The sequence below is a fragment of the Sander vitreus genome, chromosome 7, assembly GCF_031162955.1.
Source record: "Sander vitreus isolate 19-12246 chromosome 7, sanVit1, whole genome shotgun sequence".
Lineage (NCBI taxonomy): Eukaryota > Metazoa > Chordata > Actinopteri > Perciformes > Percidae > Sander > Sander vitreus.
In genome coordinates, this window is record NC_135861.1 from 22,013,090 (window position 1) to 22,035,430 (window position 22,341).

The 22,341-nt window shown below is 40.8% G+C and overlaps 1 protein-coding gene across 3 annotated transcripts in view; it reads left to right on the top strand.

The window, feature by feature from the left end:
• LOC144521083 (IQ motif and SEC7 domain-containing protein 1-like) overlaps positions 1-22,341 on the top strand; it is an 89,459-nt gene that overhangs the window by 23,018 nt on the left and 44,100 nt on the right. For all 3 annotated transcript variants that reach the window (XM_078255365.1, XM_078255366.1, XM_078255372.1), the window contains exon 3: positions 1,615-1,722. In XM_078255365.1, the coding sequence (XP_078111491.1) occupies positions 1,615-1,722 (108 nt within the window). The remainder of the gene's footprint in view (positions 1-1,614; positions 1,723-22,341) is intronic.

Sequence of the window (22,341 nt, forward strand, 5' to 3'; positions counted from 1 at the left end):
AGTGCATTTTCATACAGATGGATTTTTCATACAGAGTACACTCTGTGTTTAAGAATGAAGGATGCTTATATTTTTTGCTGCAAATGCTTTTACAAAATGCATGGTTGTGAATAAAAGGAGCAAATCAAGTCTCACGGAATGTCATTTGGCATATTTTTTATTTGACTGGACAATTAGGAATTATTCATTCAACATATGTACATGCCTAAATCAAATTATGCTATGGCTATCATTATAGGCTTGATGGCTTTCTGTACGGAGCCAGATGTTGCTTTATGTTTTTGATGAAGACCTCATCCCCAGAGAGAGATGGGTAGGCTGTTGGTTCTTGAGTGCAAATTGAATGCCTGAGAAATGTGCCTGGCCTGTCTGAGACAACCTGCCCAGCTCAGTGAAAACCTTAACAAACAATAGATGAGAGAGAAACGCCTCCGTAGAAATGGTATCCCGTGAAAGGAGGTGAGAAATGCCTGAGCAATGATCAGTATAGAGGACAAAAATGCTTTAACTGCAGTACACCGAGCACAAACTTTGAAGTTGCGCAGACACTTAAAAAAATAACCTATCCCATGCAACCTCATTTTTTTCTTTGATCAACCAGGTTGTGTTTTGTTTTTCCCTTTTCTTTTCTTTTCTTTCCATTTCTATCTTTATGTAAATTGTACTAATTATGCTGCGTTAATACATGAAGTACAATGTTAGTACATCAAAAAGCAGGCTTTAAGTACATTAATCATGAGTGCACATGGAAGTATAGTTGAATAACTGCAATTAAGTACAAGTTAGTGTACCTTTTGTACTAGGACTTTGTAGAAAAAGGTCACGCAAACCTTAATAGTTTATTAAAAACATCATTTGAAATAATATTTTAAAAAGGCAATGCAAATTTCTCTAGTTACCTTCAAGTAGAAATTATGTTTTTTCTGATCTGTAGGATGTCACATAAATGCACCATATGTAGGCCATGCAACAATAATGGATCAAACCCACATACAGTGTTATTCACTGTAATAAGTTACGAGCATGCATCTCAAGCAAATTTCAAGTCTTGGAAATGTATGGAAGTTACCTGTGGGCAGGAAACACATACTTAGACATATAAAAAAACTTCAAAAGTAGTCATCAATAATATAAACTCTACATTATATGAGTTGCAGTCAATGGGCCAATGCACACTGATCTGTTCTTTTAAGTTGATATTTTAATTTATTTTAATTCACAAGCTCAACTCAGCTTTGTTTTGATGTGGCATTATTAATAGTGTGTTGTGGTGTATACTCTGATAATACTGTGTGGTTAGTGGTTTGAAAGTAAAACCAATCATGTTTCGGACCCTTTGACGTCATTTTTCCTTTAAAGACTGCACTTTTAGAGGACATTACAATACAGAATTACGTATTACCAAGTGTGCTGCTACATGACACTAAAAGAGTCTGTGAAAAATGAAGTACACAGAGGTAAAAACATGAAAGTCACAAACCCCCAGTGTAAAATGACTGAGGGGAAAATGGATGATTTTAATGCAGCGCAGTCATATAACATTTAAAGGTTATTTTTACATCCGCTCTTCTATGTCAACAGTCTGAGATGTGTGTTTTGTTTGTTCCTCTGTAGGAGACATGCCTCCCTACCTGTCGAAGTCACAGAGAATCCTGGGAGGTTAGTGTCTGCAGGCCGCAGACGAGTCATCCCCTGCCGCAAATGGAAGTCTGCTTCCTTTGGGTACAGTAAGATGCTACTTTTATGACTGTGTTTTATGTGCTTAATGTTTGCCCCATATGTACAACAGCACCAGTGTCCACCACTGTGACACAGAAGTCTTTTTCTTGTCTTACTCTTGCCTTGATAATGTCTAAAAGTCATCGCAGTTCATATCGATGCTCTCGTGGTTAGCATTTCTGTGGCAGATATATTGGTCTTGACAGCTTGACAACGTTGCTGTGTCCTAATATTTGAGTCTTTGCAGCTGTTCTCCAGTCATCAGCTTTTTATGACACAGCAGTTTCATTGCTGCAATGTTGTTTTCCTGATGTGCACTTCAGTGGCCAAATGCACTGTAGGAGATCATTAGGCTTAGTCTTAATGAAATATGATCCCTGCGTATATATGAGACTTCATCGCTGCTCACCCATTAGCTTGTGCTGAGCTTGGAGCCTCCGTAAAAACAAGGAGAGATGAGCGCAGACAGCCGCGTCAGTGGGACAGACTTAGGGGGCTTCAAAAGGCTGGAGAGAGTTTTAGAAAATTCCTCCTGGTGCCGTGTGCTTCATCATCAAAAAGCAATGTGCGCCTAATCCACAGCCCACTTGTGGCTCATGTGCAGCCCAAAAATAAATCCCATTGCATAGTGGGAACATGTTCTATTTTTAAGGAGCAGTGTTCAGGCATTTTCTGATGAGTAGGAACATCTGTGGGTTGTTTTTAGACTATGGTAACGCTGCAGAAATGAGGAATTTGCCATGTTGTGCGCTCTCCGATTGTCCCAGTGTGATTGTTGCTCTGTAATTTTCAAGCACAGCTAAACGCTAATAGGTTAAATGGATCATGACTGTAAACAAGATGATAGCTGTGATCAGGGGTTGATTGTTTTCCTCTCCAGCTCAGCAGCATTGTTTGCTAACACAGACACACTATAATCAACAACCCCTAATTACCAAATGATGAGAGTCAAATACCTGATCATTTTGACTTTGCTGATATTTCAGATGGTTGCTTTATTACTGTTCCCCAGTATAGTCGTTCTCCATTGAAGCAGTGGGGCTGTGTGAGGCTCTCGGTGAGTGATTGATCTTTGTGTTTATGTGGCATTGGAAGGAAGTGGAAAATGACTTGTTATGCCATTTGTGAGCTGCAGTACCATGCCCTGCAGTATGCTGAATCACTCCACTTGTTTTAGATGTTTTCAGTGAGCATATTGAAAAAGTTTAAAGAAAACTTTAATTATATGAAGTGGTTTTAGTTGTAGCATTATTTAGCAGAATAATGTTGCAAAAAAAAAGGTGATTTGCATTTAGCTGTTGCAGCCCAGTTAATTTAAGCCTGTGTTGTTTTCAGACTTTTGTCTGATGTGGCCCGTCTCAAAGTTTCAGTAATTCCTACATACTTTAGAGTTAAAGAAGGTAAGAGGAATTAATGGGGCAACTTTGGTGTTGAAGCAGTGTTCACAGAGACTTGCTCCATCAACATGCTCAATGCCAGAGCTGGGGCGATCTCTGGGGACGACCAATCATGTTCAGAGCAGGCAGAGCGGCTGCTAGACTGTAATAGAAGAAACATACCCCAGGGATTCATTTGAATTGTTGCTTCTGCTGTATGTTTTTTCTTTACCTCTCTTGTTTGTACTCCTCATATTACTCTGTACCTGTTCTTTCATGCTGTCTGCCTCTCTTTTCTCTGCCTCCTGCCCTGGCAAAAAGCAATCGCATGCATTTGATCAGATATAGAGCTAGACAGGCAATGTAATAGCTTAGATGTGATAGCTTATTTCCTCAAATATTTGTGCATATTTGAGGTCAATGTAGTTAACTAATGATGCAGTCGTTGGACTGCTGGTTATGACGATTCTGCCACTAAGCCTGCTAAGATGATCAGCAGAAAGAGTGTTGAGTGAAATACATTTTAAAACTACAACAATAAGCCCACAAACTGTTGATTGTGTTCACTTTACCAGAGTGTGATAGCCAGCTCATCTAAATGCTTGGAGTACAAAGGGAAACTTGTTTTACCAGGTTTTGGTTACGAAATGTAAAAAAAAAATGTAACATCACTAGTTGTGGGAGCCAACAGTACAAAACTCAAAGCTATTTAATTTAAAATACACAGAAAAGCAAAAACGTCATATTTGAAAATCTGAAATCTGCAAATATTACTTTCTGCTTGAATAAACAACTGTAACTACTACTGAATTATCAAAATTGTTGCGCATTAAATAAAATAAAATCTTCTTTTAATCCACAAATTTATTCACAGACTAATTGTTTCAAATCACCAAATTGCGTGTGTTTTCTTAAAAAAAAAAAAAAAAAAAATATCAATTTGCCCCAATGGCATCACTGGTCTAGATAGTAATGGAATAAATGCTTCAATTGAAAACATTTTAAGCGAAAAGTAGGCAACACAGGAACAGAATATGGGTTAATATTTATTTAGCACTGTCTAGTTTTACAGTTTAATCTGAGTTCAGTCTGAGTTTGAGAGAGAAAGAGAGGGCAGCTCTCTATCGCTCTCGATCCTCCACTATACACATTGTACTTCCGCATGCAGACACAAAATCTGTAGTTCGAGCAACAGCCCTCGATGTAGCGGTTTTGAGCTGGAAGATGAGCACAGAGATCTGGGCGCTGGCAAGATGGAAAGAAGTTTGCCATAGTTCATTTACACATAAATGTCTTTACATGCCTAACTTGCCTGCACTGCTCACTGGCACAGTCAATCAGCAGCTGGTAATAAAACCTGGGCCTGCAGACACCAGAGCAGAGGGGGAGGAATTATAGTGAAATTAAATGTAAAGCATAAAAGAGCTAAATGTTAAAACAGGGAAACTGTATTCATAAAATGAAAGAAGGTAAATTACTTTAAGAGATGAATTATAAATTGGATAGTTCCAAGTTTCCATTAGCTGCAGAAATGGCTCAACTACCAATATACTGTAAGTAAAAGAGGTGAAAATGGCTTCTTGATCTGCTATGCTTTATTAAACTTAATTTGAATTTAGCAAGTACAGCCGCAAAGTACAGAAAGCATAGTTTATGCTGATAAATAGTAAAGAATCCAAGTCAGACAAAAACATTTACATTCTGCTACAGTTCCAATGCATTTTCGACCAGGCGAAGCCATAATTGCTTGCAGTTCATTATGTAAACCGCCGAATTTTGCTGTAAGCCAGCCAGACTGATATATCGGCCAAAATAAGCTTATTGCGAATATATTGGTTTTGTAGTATTGGCGCTAAAGAAATTGCAGTACAGAAATGCCAAATTAGGTCTAAGGTGATTTAGAAACAATGTCACATTACATAATTTGTTCACCATGAGAGCACTGACACGTTGATTGTTCAACATCAAAACTTTACTATCACTCAAGCTTTTTAATTGATTAATTGTTTCAGCTTTAAAATACTACTACAAAATAAAAAATAAAAAAAAACCTACAAAAAGGGGCAGACTGATATTCCTTGATTCCAGGTTGCAAAGGCTGTAAGCTTTAGTTACCCAACTCCTCTTTTTGGGAAGTATTTCCCCACATACTGCACACAACGTCAACATTACTACAATTGATTATGAAGTCTGTGAAGTTCCCTTTGTGTCCCACCCTTTCAGTCACCATTATTTCCAATTGTTACGACCAAACGATCTCTCCCACTTATATGTTCTCCCCTCCTGCTGTAAAAGGAAACCCATTGTGGAAAATATCCCCTTTTGTGGCCACTGTAATGTACTCTTCTGCTCGTATTGTCATCCCGTGACTGATTGTGTGAGAGCTGAAAACAGGAAGTGTGTTTATGTTAGGTTTAGAAAGTTTAAAGTGGAGCAGTCAGCCAGGCCAATAGGGATGCAGGATTGCAGCTTATTGTGAGAGGGGATAATTGGTCCGTATGGTTTACTGAGGGGAGAAGAGTCTGAATTTATCTGAACTCATGTGGCTGCAACTTCAAAGGAAACGGTACAAAAGCAGCGCATTTATATATTATATGACCAGGTCTGACGTAGGAATATAGATGACCTCATCAATAGAGGAGAAATCTACTTCCTCTGTGGCAGATCCTCACTACCATGATGAAAAAAGCATATTTTAACTGATTGGGGTATTGCCTGTGCAGTAGCTGCTGTATTCATTGCCTGCAGCTGCTTTCTAGTTTAGTCCTGTCCAGAGTTAAGACCTCGCTGCACCCATCAAGCCCAGCTCAAGGCAGAATGAATGCTTTTAAATACCCAACATGCTCCTCTATTCCTTTTTCCTTACTTAACGCCTCTCTTTTGAATCCTTTTTCTCTCCAGATATTCTTTTTTTTCTTCCACTCAATCAAAAAAACCATCTGCTTCTCTGTATTCTTTCACCCTCTCTGACTCTGTTTGTCTATCTGTGCCTCTCTCTCTTTCTGTCTCCTTAATTAAGGAAAAACATCTGACTTGATGAATAGATACAGATGGGGGCTTTTACGGAGGTAAACATAAGGCTGGCTGGTCATGGTGAAGTGTAAATCTTTCTGCAAGAATTTCCCTCTTAAAGTTCCCATAGCATTACCAAAAGGTCGTAAAAACGCTGCTAATATTGCACTGCTCCATTTATGTGTGGTCCGGGTTCTGATTTGGCATCAGGAGCGCCATTTCATGTATAAATAATGCAGATGCTTTATGATATTCATTATGGTCAATGACTATTTCAGAACAGAACCTGTGATTATCTCCAAGCCCTCTAATAATACCCCTGCAGAGTCTATTGATTCCTGGGATTAGCTTGCCTTCATGGGATCACAGACCCCCAGTCTGCCTGCTGCAAACAGCCGGTGTGTCATTTGCTGAAGGTTGGAGGCAGGAAGGCAGCTCATGAGGCTGTTATCTAGCCGCAGGGGTCAATATGGTGGACAAGTGACATATGCAGTAGAAATTGAGAAGCATTACCATATGTAGGTCCATGAACCCGGCATTGCTGTTGTGTTATTCGACTGCTGCCTTCCTCCTCTCTATAAGGCCTTGACAATATCTAAGGTCATTTGGAAAGGGCTTAACGACACAATAAACATTTATTGTATGTGGCAGCAAACAGTCCTTGGGAAATGAAGGTGCAGTTGTGTGCAAGAGTTAGTGTCTGTTTAAAAAAAGCAGCGATGAAAGTGGCTTCCGCCTCCTATAAAATTCAGCCAGTTGTATGAATTCTTTCTTTATTATCCTTTTGTATTCACTGCTGTTAGTATTGTAAAGTTTTGATTTCACCAGATGGGAAATCACGACTGCACAATGATTTAATAGGCCTATGAAACAAAGAGCTCACTTCCATAATGTGTTTGAACTCTTGGGAAAGCTCTCGGTTTGTCTTTGAAGTACCCAGCTTCTGTTTCGTCATCACATTCTCTAAGAGTTAATTACAGGCTCCTTGCTGCGCTATGAAGCGGGATCACTGGAAACACACAGTTTTGATTCTGAACTGCATACCGCCATGTGGCTTATGATAAGTTGCTTTGACTCTAAATAACAGAGAAAAATGTGACTTTCACTTCACTGATATCGCTGATGATCCTTTTGGCCGACAGAGAATTGTGTGTGTGTGTGTGTGTGTGTGTGTGTGTGTGTGTGTGTGTGTGTGTGTGTGTGTATCTTCATTGTTTTGCATTCAGACAGCCACGCCACACATAAAAATTGTTTTGAAGGATCATACACAATCAGACACAATACAATAAAGGCTGGCCAGCATTCAGAGTACTGGCTGTGTTTCACATGTATTTGAGTCCCTCCCTGTGCTATTTAAAGACTGTAGATAGATGTAAATTGATGCTGCACCAAAATGATAATCTGATATTGAGTCCACAACTGCAAATGTTTGTGTACAAATATTAAAACATAAAATGTACTTACTTTTAAGTTGGTTAAAACTCGTATAGTCACAGTAATTGAACGTTTTTTATAATGGATACAATTGAAAAAAGTACAGCTGAAACGAGGATGAGTCAGTTAGTTTAATGAGAGACAATTAATTGCCAGAAGTTTTGATAATCAATTCATTATTAGTCATTTATAAAGCAGAAACTACCAAACATTTGTTGTTGTCTTCTAAAATATAAAATGTACTGCTTTTCTCTGTTTAATGTAATTTTAAACTGAATAATGGTGTTTTGGGAAAAAAAACAAGCATTTTAAAACGTTCTGGGAAAATGTGATTTGCATTTTAATTAAAAAATAAAAATAATTATCCTTTACACAAGAGTACATCACATTAGCTATGTAAAAGACAATATACTGTACACTCATGCATTTTGTGTGTTTATACCTATGTAAATAAAATACATGTGATGATACATTCTGATCATTGTTCAAGGACCTGCTTGTGTGGCGACATGTGAAGACGTCACCCGACGTATTGTTTTCTTTAGATAATTCTCTGTTCAGTTTGTACTGTGCTTTGTCAAAGGTGAGAGCTGTGAATCAGTGTGGAAGCACAAGATTACCTTGTCTTTGTATTAAGCCATAATAACCAAAATGTCCTATCCATCCAACAAACACACATCCCGTTACAACCTTAAACCCATAATCACATATCAGCCAGCAGCCAGTCTCAGTAATTGACCGTGGCATTATCCGTGATATGGTCACGAGTGACTGAAGACATAGTACACTTGTGAATTATTAATTACTATTCTTTTCAGCAGATGGAAAAGAAAATAAAAAAAACAATTGTCTTGAAATCTGCAATCTGTATACATGAAAAAGCAGCTTCAGTAAAAGAATGTGTATTTTCTTTATTATAAATCAGAAAGGCAGGAGCTTGTGCTTCAGTCAAGGTTGAACAAGCACAATGTGCCTGGAGTAAATGCATCTCTTCAGCAGTAATGAAAAGACACCCACCTGTCTGGAGACAGTGCACAGGTGTTACATTTCTGGACAAAATCATGTGTGACAGTGTGATTTTGAAAACCTCTAGGTGATACAAGCTCAACCGATGCACCTCCTCGAGGCCAGTTTCTCAACCAATGCTTTGCTTTTTACTGTATTACACATTTTTACGTCCCCTGGTAAATTAGATGTACTGAGAGATTAGTAATACTCTGGGAGTCTCTCACATAGCTTATCCTTTCATCAGCTCCATGCCACAGTAATATCAGGCAAAAGGGCCTCTGTGCGCTCCAGATATATCCCCCAGTCTGATAGAAGGCATTTGCAATTCCATAGCTCTGTATCGCCGCTCGGATCGAGCAGAGGGAGGGCTCGCAGGGATGAGGTGAGGGTGCGAGGAGTAGCACACTTTTCCCCCGGAAATAAGACTGGAGAACGTGATCGCTTGTTCTCAGCTGCTTTTTTTCAACTCTGATACTCAAGAAGAGGGATTTGTTTCTGTATGTGTATTGAGATATTAACAAGATGCTGCCACTGCTGAATTGTGTGTGGGGTGATATCTCCTGCGAGTGAAGAGCAGAAAGTGTAGATGACAGAGAGATTAGATTGTGAGAATACATTTTTACTTTATTTTTTTTAATTTATTTTTGTATGGGCCATGATAAAGTATTAATGAGACATGCAAAAGCAGCGCTTGATCAAAGAGCTCTGGACTATTATGCCATTGTTTGTGTGATAGTATATTTTGCTTATGATACTTTTTACTTAAGTAAGATTTAAATACAGGACTTTTACTTGTAATAGCCCTGAGTACTTCTTCTACCTCTGGAAATATCAGCCGCGTTAGTGCTAGAGTGCTAGTGCTGCTACAGCTTCACATCAGTATTACTGACACCAGCTTATCGAGAAGCAAACACTTCTGCGGTGGCAGCAAAGACCTTCAGCAGAGGCCTGAGGAGTCAAGCTATGGCTCTGTCTGTACTTCACAGTTAGGAGCAGAGAGACAGCTCTTTGTCTGGCCTTCTATGAAAAGCTTGTCTGTCTTCTGCCTCTGATGTTCTCAGGCTTAAGTCCAAGTCAGTGACAGAAGGAGCCTTTGCACAGTGCCGTGCCCTCTGCCAGAGAGCTACAGAGAGGCTGAGCTGTGTTGTTACATGGAAAAAACAGCAGGGAAAACTCCAACGTAGGATGGTAGAGGTCACTATCTCAGGGGAGTTCAGTTTTTCCAGCTGTTGACACTAATTGAAATGGTTAGGAACATGTTTTGTGGAACGAAAAGTTAATCAAAACTGAACACAACATTGCTGAAATAACTGTTGGTAACATGGGCTGTGGTGTTTTTCATTTTAACTATAACTTGTTGGAATAAAACACACAAACAGTACATTACACTAATTCCTGAGATTTAGTGCACTGTCATCTTCTCTTACTTAAAAATGGTTTGTTGAGTCCACTTATGTTTGATTAATGTTGCTAAATTAAGCATGTAACGTGCTTTTTTCTTACTTGGTCTGTCACATGTGGCCCAACAATAACCCTCCTGATGACATTGTGGCACCGGTCACATCAGGCTGCCGTTGTTCATGCAGAAGAGGTGATGCACTGCCATCTTGTGGTGTACAGCTCGTAGTGCTGTGTTGAATGTTTGTTCTCTCCCACTTGTCTCTCTGTAACTTTCTCTCTCTCTTTTACTGATGTGTTTGAAGTGGGCTGAAGTCTCATGAGAGGGGAGACGGGACCCCTACAGAGCAGCTCAGCTGAGGACAAAATAATGCTTCCCACTGTTAGGCACAAGACACTTCTAGCAGTACTGCCGTTCCATATTGTGCAGACTCATACACAACGCAGGACAATGAACATACAGTTTGTCTTGTTAAAGATTTAAAACATCCAAGAGGATACTAGCCTCCCTAAAAAGAGAATGCTGAATGCACTTTGATGGTAACAAAGTGCTGCATCAGTTTTGAGAAGTTCAAGTGTACAGAACTTGCTGTTTTGAGACCAGCAGTTGTATATCTCTGTTATCTGTCTTTATATAAGCTAAGGCAACTCAGCAGAGACTGACAGCCAATTCAGCGAGAAACAAGCAATGTCAGGAAACTCTGATTTTCAATTTCAGTTGAGCAACTCTGAGTTTTTTGTCTCTTCTCCTTTTTACAATGACACATTTTTACAGCAACAACTAAACCAGGGAAGCAATGTTTAGCCTAAGATGGTGCTGCATTGATTATTTTCATCAGCGATTAATCTATCGAAATTGGTATTCTATAAACCGATTAGTTGCCTAGTATAGAATGTCAGAAAGTACTGAAAAATGACCAAGAGGGTCGATCCTCAAATGCCTTTTTGTTAGACCAACAATAATAATAATCAATTAACTATCATAGAAGACAAAAAACTGTGAATATTCACATTTAGGAAGCTTTTTGCTTAGAAAAATACTTAATCAATTTTAAAAATTGTTTGCTGATTAAGCTGTTGTTGATCGACTAATTGCTTCAGCTCCAGTGTAAGGATAGACACAAGGCAATTAGGTTGGACCTGTTACACTAAAAGCCTTCTACGGTGTGTGTTGTTTGTGTCTGTATGCAATGTATATACAGTACGTGTATCTGTGCTCTGTGTGTGTTTAGTGTGCTGCCAGGCTGGGAAGCCTTCTGCACACAGTCCTGCCCAGAATCCTACAGCTATGGTCCAACAGCCCACCTCATACACTGAGGCCAGCTTAAAAGGGGCCATATGGTGACAGAGGAGAGAGGTGAGGTTGGCACAAGAAGGCCAATGTATGCAATATTTATACATCTTAAAGGCCACATAGCAACATGTCTCTATGTGTGTAGGGCCACGCTAGACCAGAAAATAAAATGTTAAATTTTAAACGTTGTGCTCTTATGGAGCCCATGCTTTTGTGATGAAAAGTGTATCACCGAATTCATGAATTTAAGGTTATTTGATGATTTGAAAGAGCATGCTGGCTTTCAGGGCTCTCCTCCTCTGTTTGTGTGTGTGTGTGCCCAGACTACTAACACTCTGCTCGGGGTTTGCAGATAGTAGACACTCGATGTTGAACAGAATGGAGCTCACCGTTGCCCCTCCCCCCACAACATTTTAACACACACACACACACACACACACACAGTGAAAAGATCACACAAATTGGCCAACTGTCAAACTGGAGGTTAAATTACATGACAAGCTTTGGAAGAATTGTGCCGAAACACCTCACTGATTAACTCTCTATAGGTGACATTACAAGTGCTACCAAGGAATGAGGAGGTAAAATCTGCTAGTTAGAGGCTGTAGTCTTTTGTACATCCAACAGTTGAAAATGTTGAATAGAAATGTCAATTGTGTTAACATTAAAGTATTGTCTGAAATGACTCAAACCCTTAAGTTTGTCCTTAGAAGATAGTTATTGGGGCTGACTACAAACATGGAAGAGGCTCAGTAGATTTAATGGCAATCTTCATAGTCTGAGATATATTGTGTGTAAAGTGGATATCATGGCCTGAGTGTGGCGCAAAAGGAAAGCTCATGGCGTGCCCAAAATGGAAAGGGTTTGTCCTCGGAGGACGGCAAATATGTTAGTACTCATCTTGGAAGCTAATGCACACAGTACATTTTGTGGCAGTCTGGACAGTCAATGTTAAAAATAATCTTGCTCTAGATATGTGGATATGAAGAGTTGGACAATGTTGGAATAAAAATTATACAGGGTTTCCACTCTCGCACAAACAGGCACTCTGGCACACATACAGTCACACACACACACACACACACACACACACACACACACACACACACACACACACACACACACACAAATGGCTCAGTGACAAGTGTCAGAGCTGGAGGGATCAGCAGAGAATTAGAAAGTACATAGTCAGTGTAATTGCAGTGAGATGACGCACATGGACAATTAGCCACTACACAAGTTCATTGGGCAAAAGACAAAGGTCTGATGTTGCTAGTCACCTTGGCTCTAACACGTCGTGTGCCATCGAATCTGCCCAAGGTGAAACACATCCTCCCCTGGAGACTGTGTGTGTGTGTGTGTGTGTGTGTGTGTACGCGCGCATTTGTCTCCATAGACACTCTCCATGCATGCCTACCGTCCCGCTTTGGATGCTGTTACCTGGTGAAGATGTCAACAACAGTACCATCCATTTCCTAATAGGGGCACCATCTACAGTTTGTGTTCATTTTGACCCATTTTTCTGCCAGAACTTCCCCCTGAATAAACTTTTACTCTTTAGTAATGTTGCCCCTTTGCTTAATATTTCACACTTTTTTTCTGGTTTCGGCATTCCTTGTGCATGATGCTATGTCTGTGCAAGCCACATGGTTTCTATTTCACTAACTTCTGGCAATAAAAAGTCCAGAATTGTATTACAAAGCCCGTAACTCCTTTACCAAATGACTTGTTTTCCTTCTGATTATTTCTGACATTTTCATATGCTTCCATTATCTAATCTCTGTCTTAGTTCTTTAAGGTTTCTTTTTTATGCAGACATAATTAACCAGAGCTATGCAGTATCTTTACCTGCTTGCACCACACAAAGCATGAAAGGTCTGTTTCGAAAGACACTACAGAGAAAAATGAATTGATTTCAGAAGAGAGGATGGAGGAGAGGGAGGGTAGGGGGTGAGTATGTGAGAAGAAGAGAAATGGGGAAAGAGAGAGAGAAGGAGAAGAGAGAGGGAGTGAAAACAACAAAATGGGAGGGAGAGGAGAGAAGGCATGATAATGAGCCCTCTGACACATCCTCCTGTTTCTATGGAGACCAAGGAGCCAATCGTGTGGCCCTGCTGAGGACCGTACTACTGAAAACGGATAAGAGGGTGGAGAGAGGCGTATGCAGATGCTTCTCTGTGTTTTGAGGCAGTATAAGCTCCCCGTAGCTTACCTGCAGGTTGTGTCCGCTTGCTTTTTATTTAGGAGTGGCAGCCTCCCCAGGCACTGGTACCAGTAAAGAATTACCCATCATCCACCATGCTTTAAAACCGAGGCTTCTCATCAGTGCTTAACAGACCTTTATCTTCTTGGCTGTACGACCTCCCCCCCCACATTTTCCTCCTCCTCCATCACCAGCCACCCCAACCCCCCCATCCGTCAGCCTCTTGGACGCTCCTCGTTACATCACACACACTGCTCTCTGGCTGCCTGTGTTTGTGACTGGGAGGGAGAGGGATAGCGAATGTGAGTGAGCCCGTGTGCGCACGCCGTCTCAGTCACACAGTCCCATTGACCAGCATAAACGATGGACAAACCAAGCGTGTGGCGCGCCGTGGTGAGCAGCACAGACCCTAGGCGAACGCGAGACCCGGGGTCCCACTCAAACAGACCGGGCTCTGCCATGGGTTACCGGCTCTACGACATGTGAGTAGCATGTTCATTGTGATTGCTGTCAGATAGTATGACAGGCGGGTTCGCCTGCTTAGGTGGCACTGGTGTAGCTCCCATTCATGGAGACAGCAGTCGAGTGGGAAGCGGTGGAGGAAAACACGGTGTCTACCTCTCCAGTGTCTATGCTGAGTCATCTATGGCATTCAGACTTGCTCTGTCCTCTCATGTTCCCTTTCTGTGCTCTTAGTAAACAACATCTCTCCAGGGGAGGGGCGACGAGGTGGAACATCCATTTGTTTGTGTGAATAAGATGCAAATATTTCACCAAGTTGATGAAATATGTGTCTTCATACAAGGTGATGAAACCTGAGTGTTGTTTTGTATTTGCCCACTATTATGACTGCAATCACAACAGAGCCATGTGAGTGATGTTTTTAGAGCCTCGGGTGGCTGAGAAAAATGACTCATTTTTGGGTGATGTTGTGACAGCTCTTACTGGGCACATGAGTTCCTTGCAGCTTGTGCTGTATATTTGTGGGTGTGTGTGATTGGTACTGTGTGTGTGTGTGTGTGTGTGTGTGTGTGTGTGTGTGTGTGTGTGTAAAATGCGGCTGAGTCTGAGGTGTTATTTTTGGGATAGTGATGAGTCCTACAGTCTGTATGGAAATCCTACAGTCTGTATGGAAATGTGTCAGATCTGCTGGGATGAAAGGTGGACAAAATTAGATTTTAGATAGTTTTTTTTTTTTTGGTTAGGGTTATTTTTGGTGTGGTGCTGTACAAGAATGGTCTGCACACAATCTACCCTCTAGTACTCAACACCTTTTTTATTTGCTGTAGTGTGTAGACCCTCTGATTCCTTTACAGTCCTATAAGTGTAACCATGTATGTGAACACTTGAATTTTTCACACATGTACTTACCAGCTGGTGCATAACGTTAATCTGAATTACTCTGCCATGTCATGATCTAATACCATACATGGGGGATCAATCATCTTAATGAATATGAGACCTTCATGGGTCTCAACTGAGTCCTTCACAGGCAATCTGCTCCTGCCTTCCACTGGCTTGAATCTCTGTCTTGTTTCCATGTGTACAGCGTACAGGAATGCATGAATACATTCCTCAGATTCTCATGTTCCTTTAGTGTACCAGTAATCATAATTTTATTACATGCTGCATTCTGTTTTTGTTGTTGCATAATAGGCAATTGAACATCTTGGTCTGTCTGTAGTTCTGAAATAGGGGCTGAGTTATTTCCCCCCTGTTTCCTTCCAGCTTTAGTCCAAAGAGAAAGAAACCACAGAAAGTCATGTGACCGGGCCAAGAGCAGAGCTCTCAGGAAAGTGAAAGTGTGGTGCAAATCGATGGCTTTGTGAAACGGTCGCCGTTGTCGTGGTTGTAAGGGGACAGAGGACATGTGCCACGGATTGACACTAATGTCTTAGTTTGACTGTCTCTCAAACAGACTGAGGCTCACAGTGCCTGGCCAATACTCCTTTTTAATGAGGAGCTGAAGCAGGATGAGTCTGTTCTGTTGTAAATGTCATTTCATCATCACTGGCAGGCCCCAGTCCCTCTGGAATGATATTGCTGTGCCTACAACACTGGAAGGCCAAGAGGAGGATAACCTGGACTTGGCCAAAGGCTTTGTTGGCTTTTAAGGATACAACACTTCACTCCTCTGGCCTGAAGGGGATGCAGAGGTTGCCTTAGGTAAAATACTCTAAAATACGGCAAGATATGTATAGTGTATTTTGTACAGTGGAACAAAATGCATACTCTACATGCAGGGCAAGCTAAAAAAAAACTGAGACATTTACAATAAGTAATCAAACCAGGTCTGTTAATGTGCTGCCATGTGCTATTTGACAAGGAATTTAAGTAACTGGTTGTCATTTAGTTTACTGGTGCAGAGCAATGCACAGCACATCAGAGAGATACTGTATGTTCACACTGCACATATAATACACAAATAATCAAACTGTAATGGTATTGCTAAATCTACGGCCCCTGAGTCGGTTTTGTCTTAGGGGTAATGACATGGATCTGTACAGTAGATACTCCACACCAGTGTTGCTGCCCAGCTTCGTTGTTCAGCAGTTATTAACCTTGCAGGCTTGTGCACGAAAAAAGGGATCATCGCTTTCTAATAATATGCTCATTCTTGAAATCTCAGATCATGAAAGATATGCAGTGGAGTTGAGATGTGCCGACTTTTTTTCGAAACTAAACGCTTGGTAATCCTATTGTCCGTGACATCACCATTCAGGAGGTTTGATCTTTGTGCATGGATTATTTTCTGGGATTCATACTCTCTTCTCTGTACTTGGCACACTGAATATATAACATTGCACAGACAAAGTGGCAATTAACAGCAATGGGCTTTACCTATCATTGAGATAATGTCATGCATTCTCAGAGGGCATTCATGCCATATAGCCATTACAGCAGGAAAGCCCATTTCCCATTATTGGGTGAGAGATTCTTAATGTGATGCCCCTGTTCGAGTGACGCCAGTGCTGAATGAAAAAGAGTGCGTCACCAGAGCTGTAAGTCACTGACTGCACATTCCTTCACTTTGAGCCTGAGCCTTTGACAGCACAGTGTTCTAAGTCTGCAAACTGAGAGAGTGAACAAAGACAGCTGCCAGCATTTCTCTGCATATGCCTCCACTGGAGACAGCAACTATAGGATGCATGCCGCTATAGCAATGAGACAACGACTGCAATACAATGCATCGCATCGCCTTTCCATCACAAGGGTTGGGCACTGGTAGGGCATGCTGTCATTTCATATACTGTAGCATCAGTGGATGGGGGCAAAACGTTACAGAGCTGTAAGTGAGTCACTCGTTAAAGCTGGGTTACATGCTGGATGAATGTGCAGACCTGTCGGCATAATAACCCTTTGATTTTTCACTTGTCTGATAGCTACAGTAACTGTCCATTGCCATAAATGACTACAGTTATTCTGTAAGGTGGATGTGATTATAGCCGTTAATGCACCATCATTGTTACTTAAGTCATCATACCAAGGACTGTATAGCTTATTTATTGATCAACTGTTTGATCTTCCCTTAATGGTTTTGAAAGATAGTAGGACATTCACACCTTAAGATTTCATCTCCTGCTCCATCAAGACGGAACAGAATAGAAAGCCATATAGTCTAAAACGGTAGAGCATAATAGATCATAAATATGAGAATGGAGCATAGAAGGGTCAAGAATCACCTCACTTTAGTGTTTTGACAGTGCAGAGCTAAAGAGCCGCAACACCAGATCAGTCTGCCAAATCAAGCAGCTTACGGTACCATTTTCCCTGCCGATGCTACAGTAGCATTTTGGCTTTTGCCAAAATAGCACAAACTTGGCTCAGGCCGAGCTTGGTCCGCTCAAAGGCTGTCATTTGCACACTAAAACCGTTTTCAGTGGTCGAGTTTGCAGCTGGAGCTGTGTCAGCCATGTGTAAGGATTATCAAACCAACGGGAGCTGTTGGGCTCTCAGGGGCACATCTCAGTGAGTTAAAGTTTCCTCAGGGGAGTAGCTAGTGTCTGATGCATCCGTGGTTTGAAACAGCCCATAATAAGCTCCTGCCTTTGCCAATAGCAACGTCAGAAGCGACAGCACAGAGGAGAGTTGGGTGCATCAAAAAAGGATCTGTTTCCAGAACATTTTGTTCCTCTGGCAAAAATAAAAACAGATATGAGGATATGTTTATCAGCAACAATGTTACATAATAACAGCCATACCAAGATATCCCTAGGCATGTTGCGTATTGATTCTTATTTACATGGTTTTCTGTTTGCTGTTTCATGATTTGGAAAAATGACTTTAAGCCATTTCTACAGAGTGCATGCCAACTGACTCATGCAAATACAGTATGTTCTTTCTAGACACGTTTTTTGCTTTCATGACACTGGAATCTCTGTGCCACTGAATTTTCTAACTTCATACAAGACATGTTAATCCTATTAGGGATTATAAACGGTGAATCGTAGTCACATGTTAATATAGGCTTAGTTATAAGCATGTACAAATCATTCAACAATCCATATCATTCATATACTTATTAAAGAAGATGCAAGCATTGCTTCTGTTTCTTGTACACTTGAGTTAGGGCTTCACAATTAATCGAATTTTAATCACGATCACGATTTTGGCTTCCCACGATCAAATTCACGTGATCGAGCGATATTTAAAATGCTTCATTCCGTTCATAGAACTGTATCAAAGTCTTTTCACGGCAAACGCGCATGTTTGGAAAGCGGTCGCACAACAGCTGAAATGGCTCCTTCATAGTATCCTTCAACAAAGGAGGAATGTAGCACAATATGGATGTGAAAGCAGTTAGAATTAGCCTATTTGACAATAAAATTTGTTTTGGTTAAAATCAAGTAATAATCGTGATAATTAATCGTGATCGTCAAAATAATCGTGATTATCATTTTGGCCATAATCGTGCAGCCCTAACTTGAGTGTAGTATTTCTGAGAAAGCCTGCTGTGTTGGACATGTTCACTGTGCTGGCGGTCCTTCGTTTAAGTGTACCCTATTTCACAGTGGAGACAGCGCTCCTCATCAGTTCTGTTACCTGGCCTCAGGTTATGAAAGCCTTCAAGATAGCTGGCAGAGTCGGAAAACTGTGGGATCCACCTCCAACCAGCCACAGAGGATTTTTTCTGCCTTTTGTTCTCTTTTTCTTTGCCTTGCTGTTTGTCTGTAATACAAAGCCAAAGCTGGAGGAGGGAGTCAGTCTGATGTTACTATGGATCTCCCCCTTCTTCATGTGTCTTTCTCTCTCTTGTCCTGCTTTTGTCTCTACACCCTCCTTCTCTTTCTCTTCTGTTCTGTCTCCCCCCTCCCCCCACCCATCTATCTTCTGTGTGGATGCTTTCAGGCTGGGGGCTAAACAGCTGTACTTTACAATCGATGCAAGAGCTTGTGCTCATGCAAACTGCTATAACTTTCATGTAAGATTGTCTCCCCAGAGTACCTTGTAAAATGATATGGAATGGTCTGCACTGTAGTATACACTTACATGCTAGTCAGATACTCTTAAGTTTCTGTGCCTCCATCTTTGCCAGTAATGGTATCAACAATTCTCGCTGAATGCAGCAAGTGTTTTTTGTATTCTAAATAGAAGAGGATGCACAAAGGTGTGACACATCAGTAAGGCACATATGTAAATAGTTGAGGTTGGACAGTATAAATCACCATCATAAATCATCCTGTTGTTCAGTTTTAAGCTGCATTTCCAATGCAGCTGACATAAACTGTGTTTAATGATTTAAAACGGTGTGTTGTTTTTGTGTAGAGATGTTAAAATCAGCCACTCATGTTCTGAGCTCTGCCATTTATTGAATGCTTCTCAGATGCGGTATGAATAAGAAATAAATTAATTTCCATGATGTATTGTGTTCATGTACTCTGAGTGAATCAGCATGCCTGTCAGACTCCTCATTCCCCCGATCACATCAGCTCATTTATACTCATTGGCTCCTTATAAGCTTTGAAAGCATGGAAGCTACTCCCATCTGCCACTAGGGGGGGCACTTTTCTAACACATCCTTTCAGACAGGCTGCCTGTCCTTCACACAGACATTATGAGCTCATGTCCTTGTGTGTACTTTAAATCCTACTTATAATGATGTTTTATCATGGATTTTCAGTACAACTTTGCAAGCTCTCATTCTATGATATATGATGGTTATTATATATTGTGTCCTCTCCATCTTTCTTACATAGTTTCTGTTTGAGTGGATCAGTTTGCAGGAAGGCCTAACAAGAAAAAAACAGGTCAGGGTTAAAATAAGGGGCCACCCATAGCTGTCATCTTGTTGTTTGTATAATCTTTTAAATTCTTGCTTTAGGTTCTTATCCATGCATTGTTTCTCCATTGTATTGCACAAGCATGAGTAGGACTCTCTTTCACCCCTTCTCACATACTGTTGACCAGAGGAGGATTTTTCTTTTGAAGTGCTTATTGACTGCACATCTCCTGCTCAGAGCAGGTCATAATGAAATCCTTAGGGCAGCGTATCAGTGATTGACTGGGTCAGTCGCAGGGAGAAGTGGGATCCCTGCACTGTAATGCTCCATATCAGTGTACTACAGTATGATCCACTAGCAGCAGCAATGTGAAGACAATAATGAGGCCATTTATTCAGATTGATGGCTGAGCAGATATGAGTGTCTGTCTTTTATAGCCATTTGATCTGTGAAACAGTGTAGATTCATATTGATCCACCTGCAGTGCAATGGGGATTTTAGTCAGGAAGATAGGAAATATTTGTCATATTTTCTTATCCTCACCATACTTTTTGCACACTTTATAACTTACAAAAACATGCTTTTTGTAGCTTTATGTCACCCATTTCATAATTGACTCTGACCTCTGCAGAAATGCACTAGCATTGTTTTTTTAGGGTATATACAGGCATCACAAAGGGGAAGCCTTGCAGACACAAGCACACTACATGTAACCATGTATTTTTGTTGCATGTTCCTCCGAAATGGTCTGTCATTTTTCAGTCTTACCTTTTTTTTAAATGGTGAAAAATGTCATTTGTCACTGGAGACCCTGTCAAACATTGAAAATGCGGGCGTGCTGCAGATGTTAACTCACACTCACAGCTAGCATTACTTTGGGGTGGGCAGAAGGAAGGCACGCATTGTGATACGTAGAAGGAGTGTTCATTTTACACTGCACTTTAAAGCACAAACAGTTGCCACCATTTCACCACACACATGGACATGCCAATGCATGCCATGTTGAATGAGTGATCTATCCATCTACTTATTAAATCATCTCCTGTTGTGCTTGTAGACACACTTACTCAGCTCTTCACCCTACAAAAACAAATAATAGTGTGTCATGTGTGCTTGAATGGGAGCCACATGTGTTTTATGCCAGTTAGTGCAATAAGTGCTCTTCTTTGCCTTTGACAGACTCTAGTATGTTCTGCTCAACAGTGGGGGTTCCACCCACACTCACCACTGAAGGCAACCAGACATGAATTAGAAAGAGGGAACTAAACGGGTTCTCTATTTGGCATGAACCACATAATGGAAAATGGAAATAGTGAGAAAATTAGCCTCTATCGCTAAATATTATCTTATAATCTTCTCTAAATGTAATTCCCAACAAATGATGTGTAACCACTGAAATTCAGAGTTAAGATATTTTAACTGAAAGATAATCACACTTGTTATGTGGGGAGAGTGTGAAATGTTAACTCGCTGAAAGCTATTTTTCATCAATGAAGATTGAGATGAAGAGCACGGTTAAAGACAACTCTGTCAGTGTGTGGTCATTTTCTGTGAGATGCGTGTAAATCAGGAGCCCTGCGTTGTGACAAAAGGCTGATGAATAGTCTGTAGATTAATTAATTCCTTAGTGTCTCTGCTGTTCACACAGGCTCTCAGTATAGCCTTTGTGCTGCTCTAGCCTTTCTATATCTTCTTGGCTTGGGAAAATAGAGGAAGCCCATATTGTGCCAGGAGGTGTGTGAAAAGAGTCATGTGGAGATCACTTGTCAGACGAAACAGATCTAACTATACCAATTAGTGTGTTCATGTGTAAATATGCACACACATTAATGATTGTTTGCTTATTTGTGTGTTTGCATATGCGACTCCATTTGTTTGTGTACATATGCAGTATTTTCAGTGTTTGTGTGTTCGGACTCTGACAGTGGCTGAATATTGATGAGAGGCCCTTCCACACCCCTTTCCCATGACTGCTGGGACTGGGTGGCACTGCAGCATGGCACTGCATCTCAGGCAGAGAAAGAACAGCACTGTGCTTGTGTTCAAGTGCTAAAAAAACCTTTAGCAAGAAGAGAGAGCAACGCTCTATGTGTCTTATAAGTCTTATAGCTCTGCTAAGCAGCACTGCAGCACATTTGGACATGCTTCTAATAAAGACACACACTTCTTTGATCCAGGTTTAACATACTGGCCCTCTTATACACAGGAATTCAATTTCACCACATTCTCCCTGCATACCTCTGACACTGCACCATTCATATATCAGCCTTACAGTTTAATTCAGTTCATGAATCACTCAATTGACCATAACTGAGCATTTGCTCAAGCAGTTTATGTGCAATTGTTTTTTGTAATGCTTCCATGACCTTGATGAGATAAGTAAAGCAACAGTTCCCTTTCCTTTACTAGACACTGAAAAAAATGAGAGCACTTGAAGCTCATATTTATTTAAACAAAGTGTGTGTATAAACTCATGTGGTCATACAACATTGCAGCAGCCCCTCCCTGCTGAAGAACCGACCAATAGCAGACTGCTCTGCTAGGCTTCCATTTGAAGCTTCAGTAGTACGGTAGTGTTGCCCGGCAACCAGAATCGGCACATTTCTGGGAGGTCCTGTGTGGATGGCAGTACCAGTAAGAGGGAGAGGGAGACAGAGAGAGAGCAAGAGTCAGAGG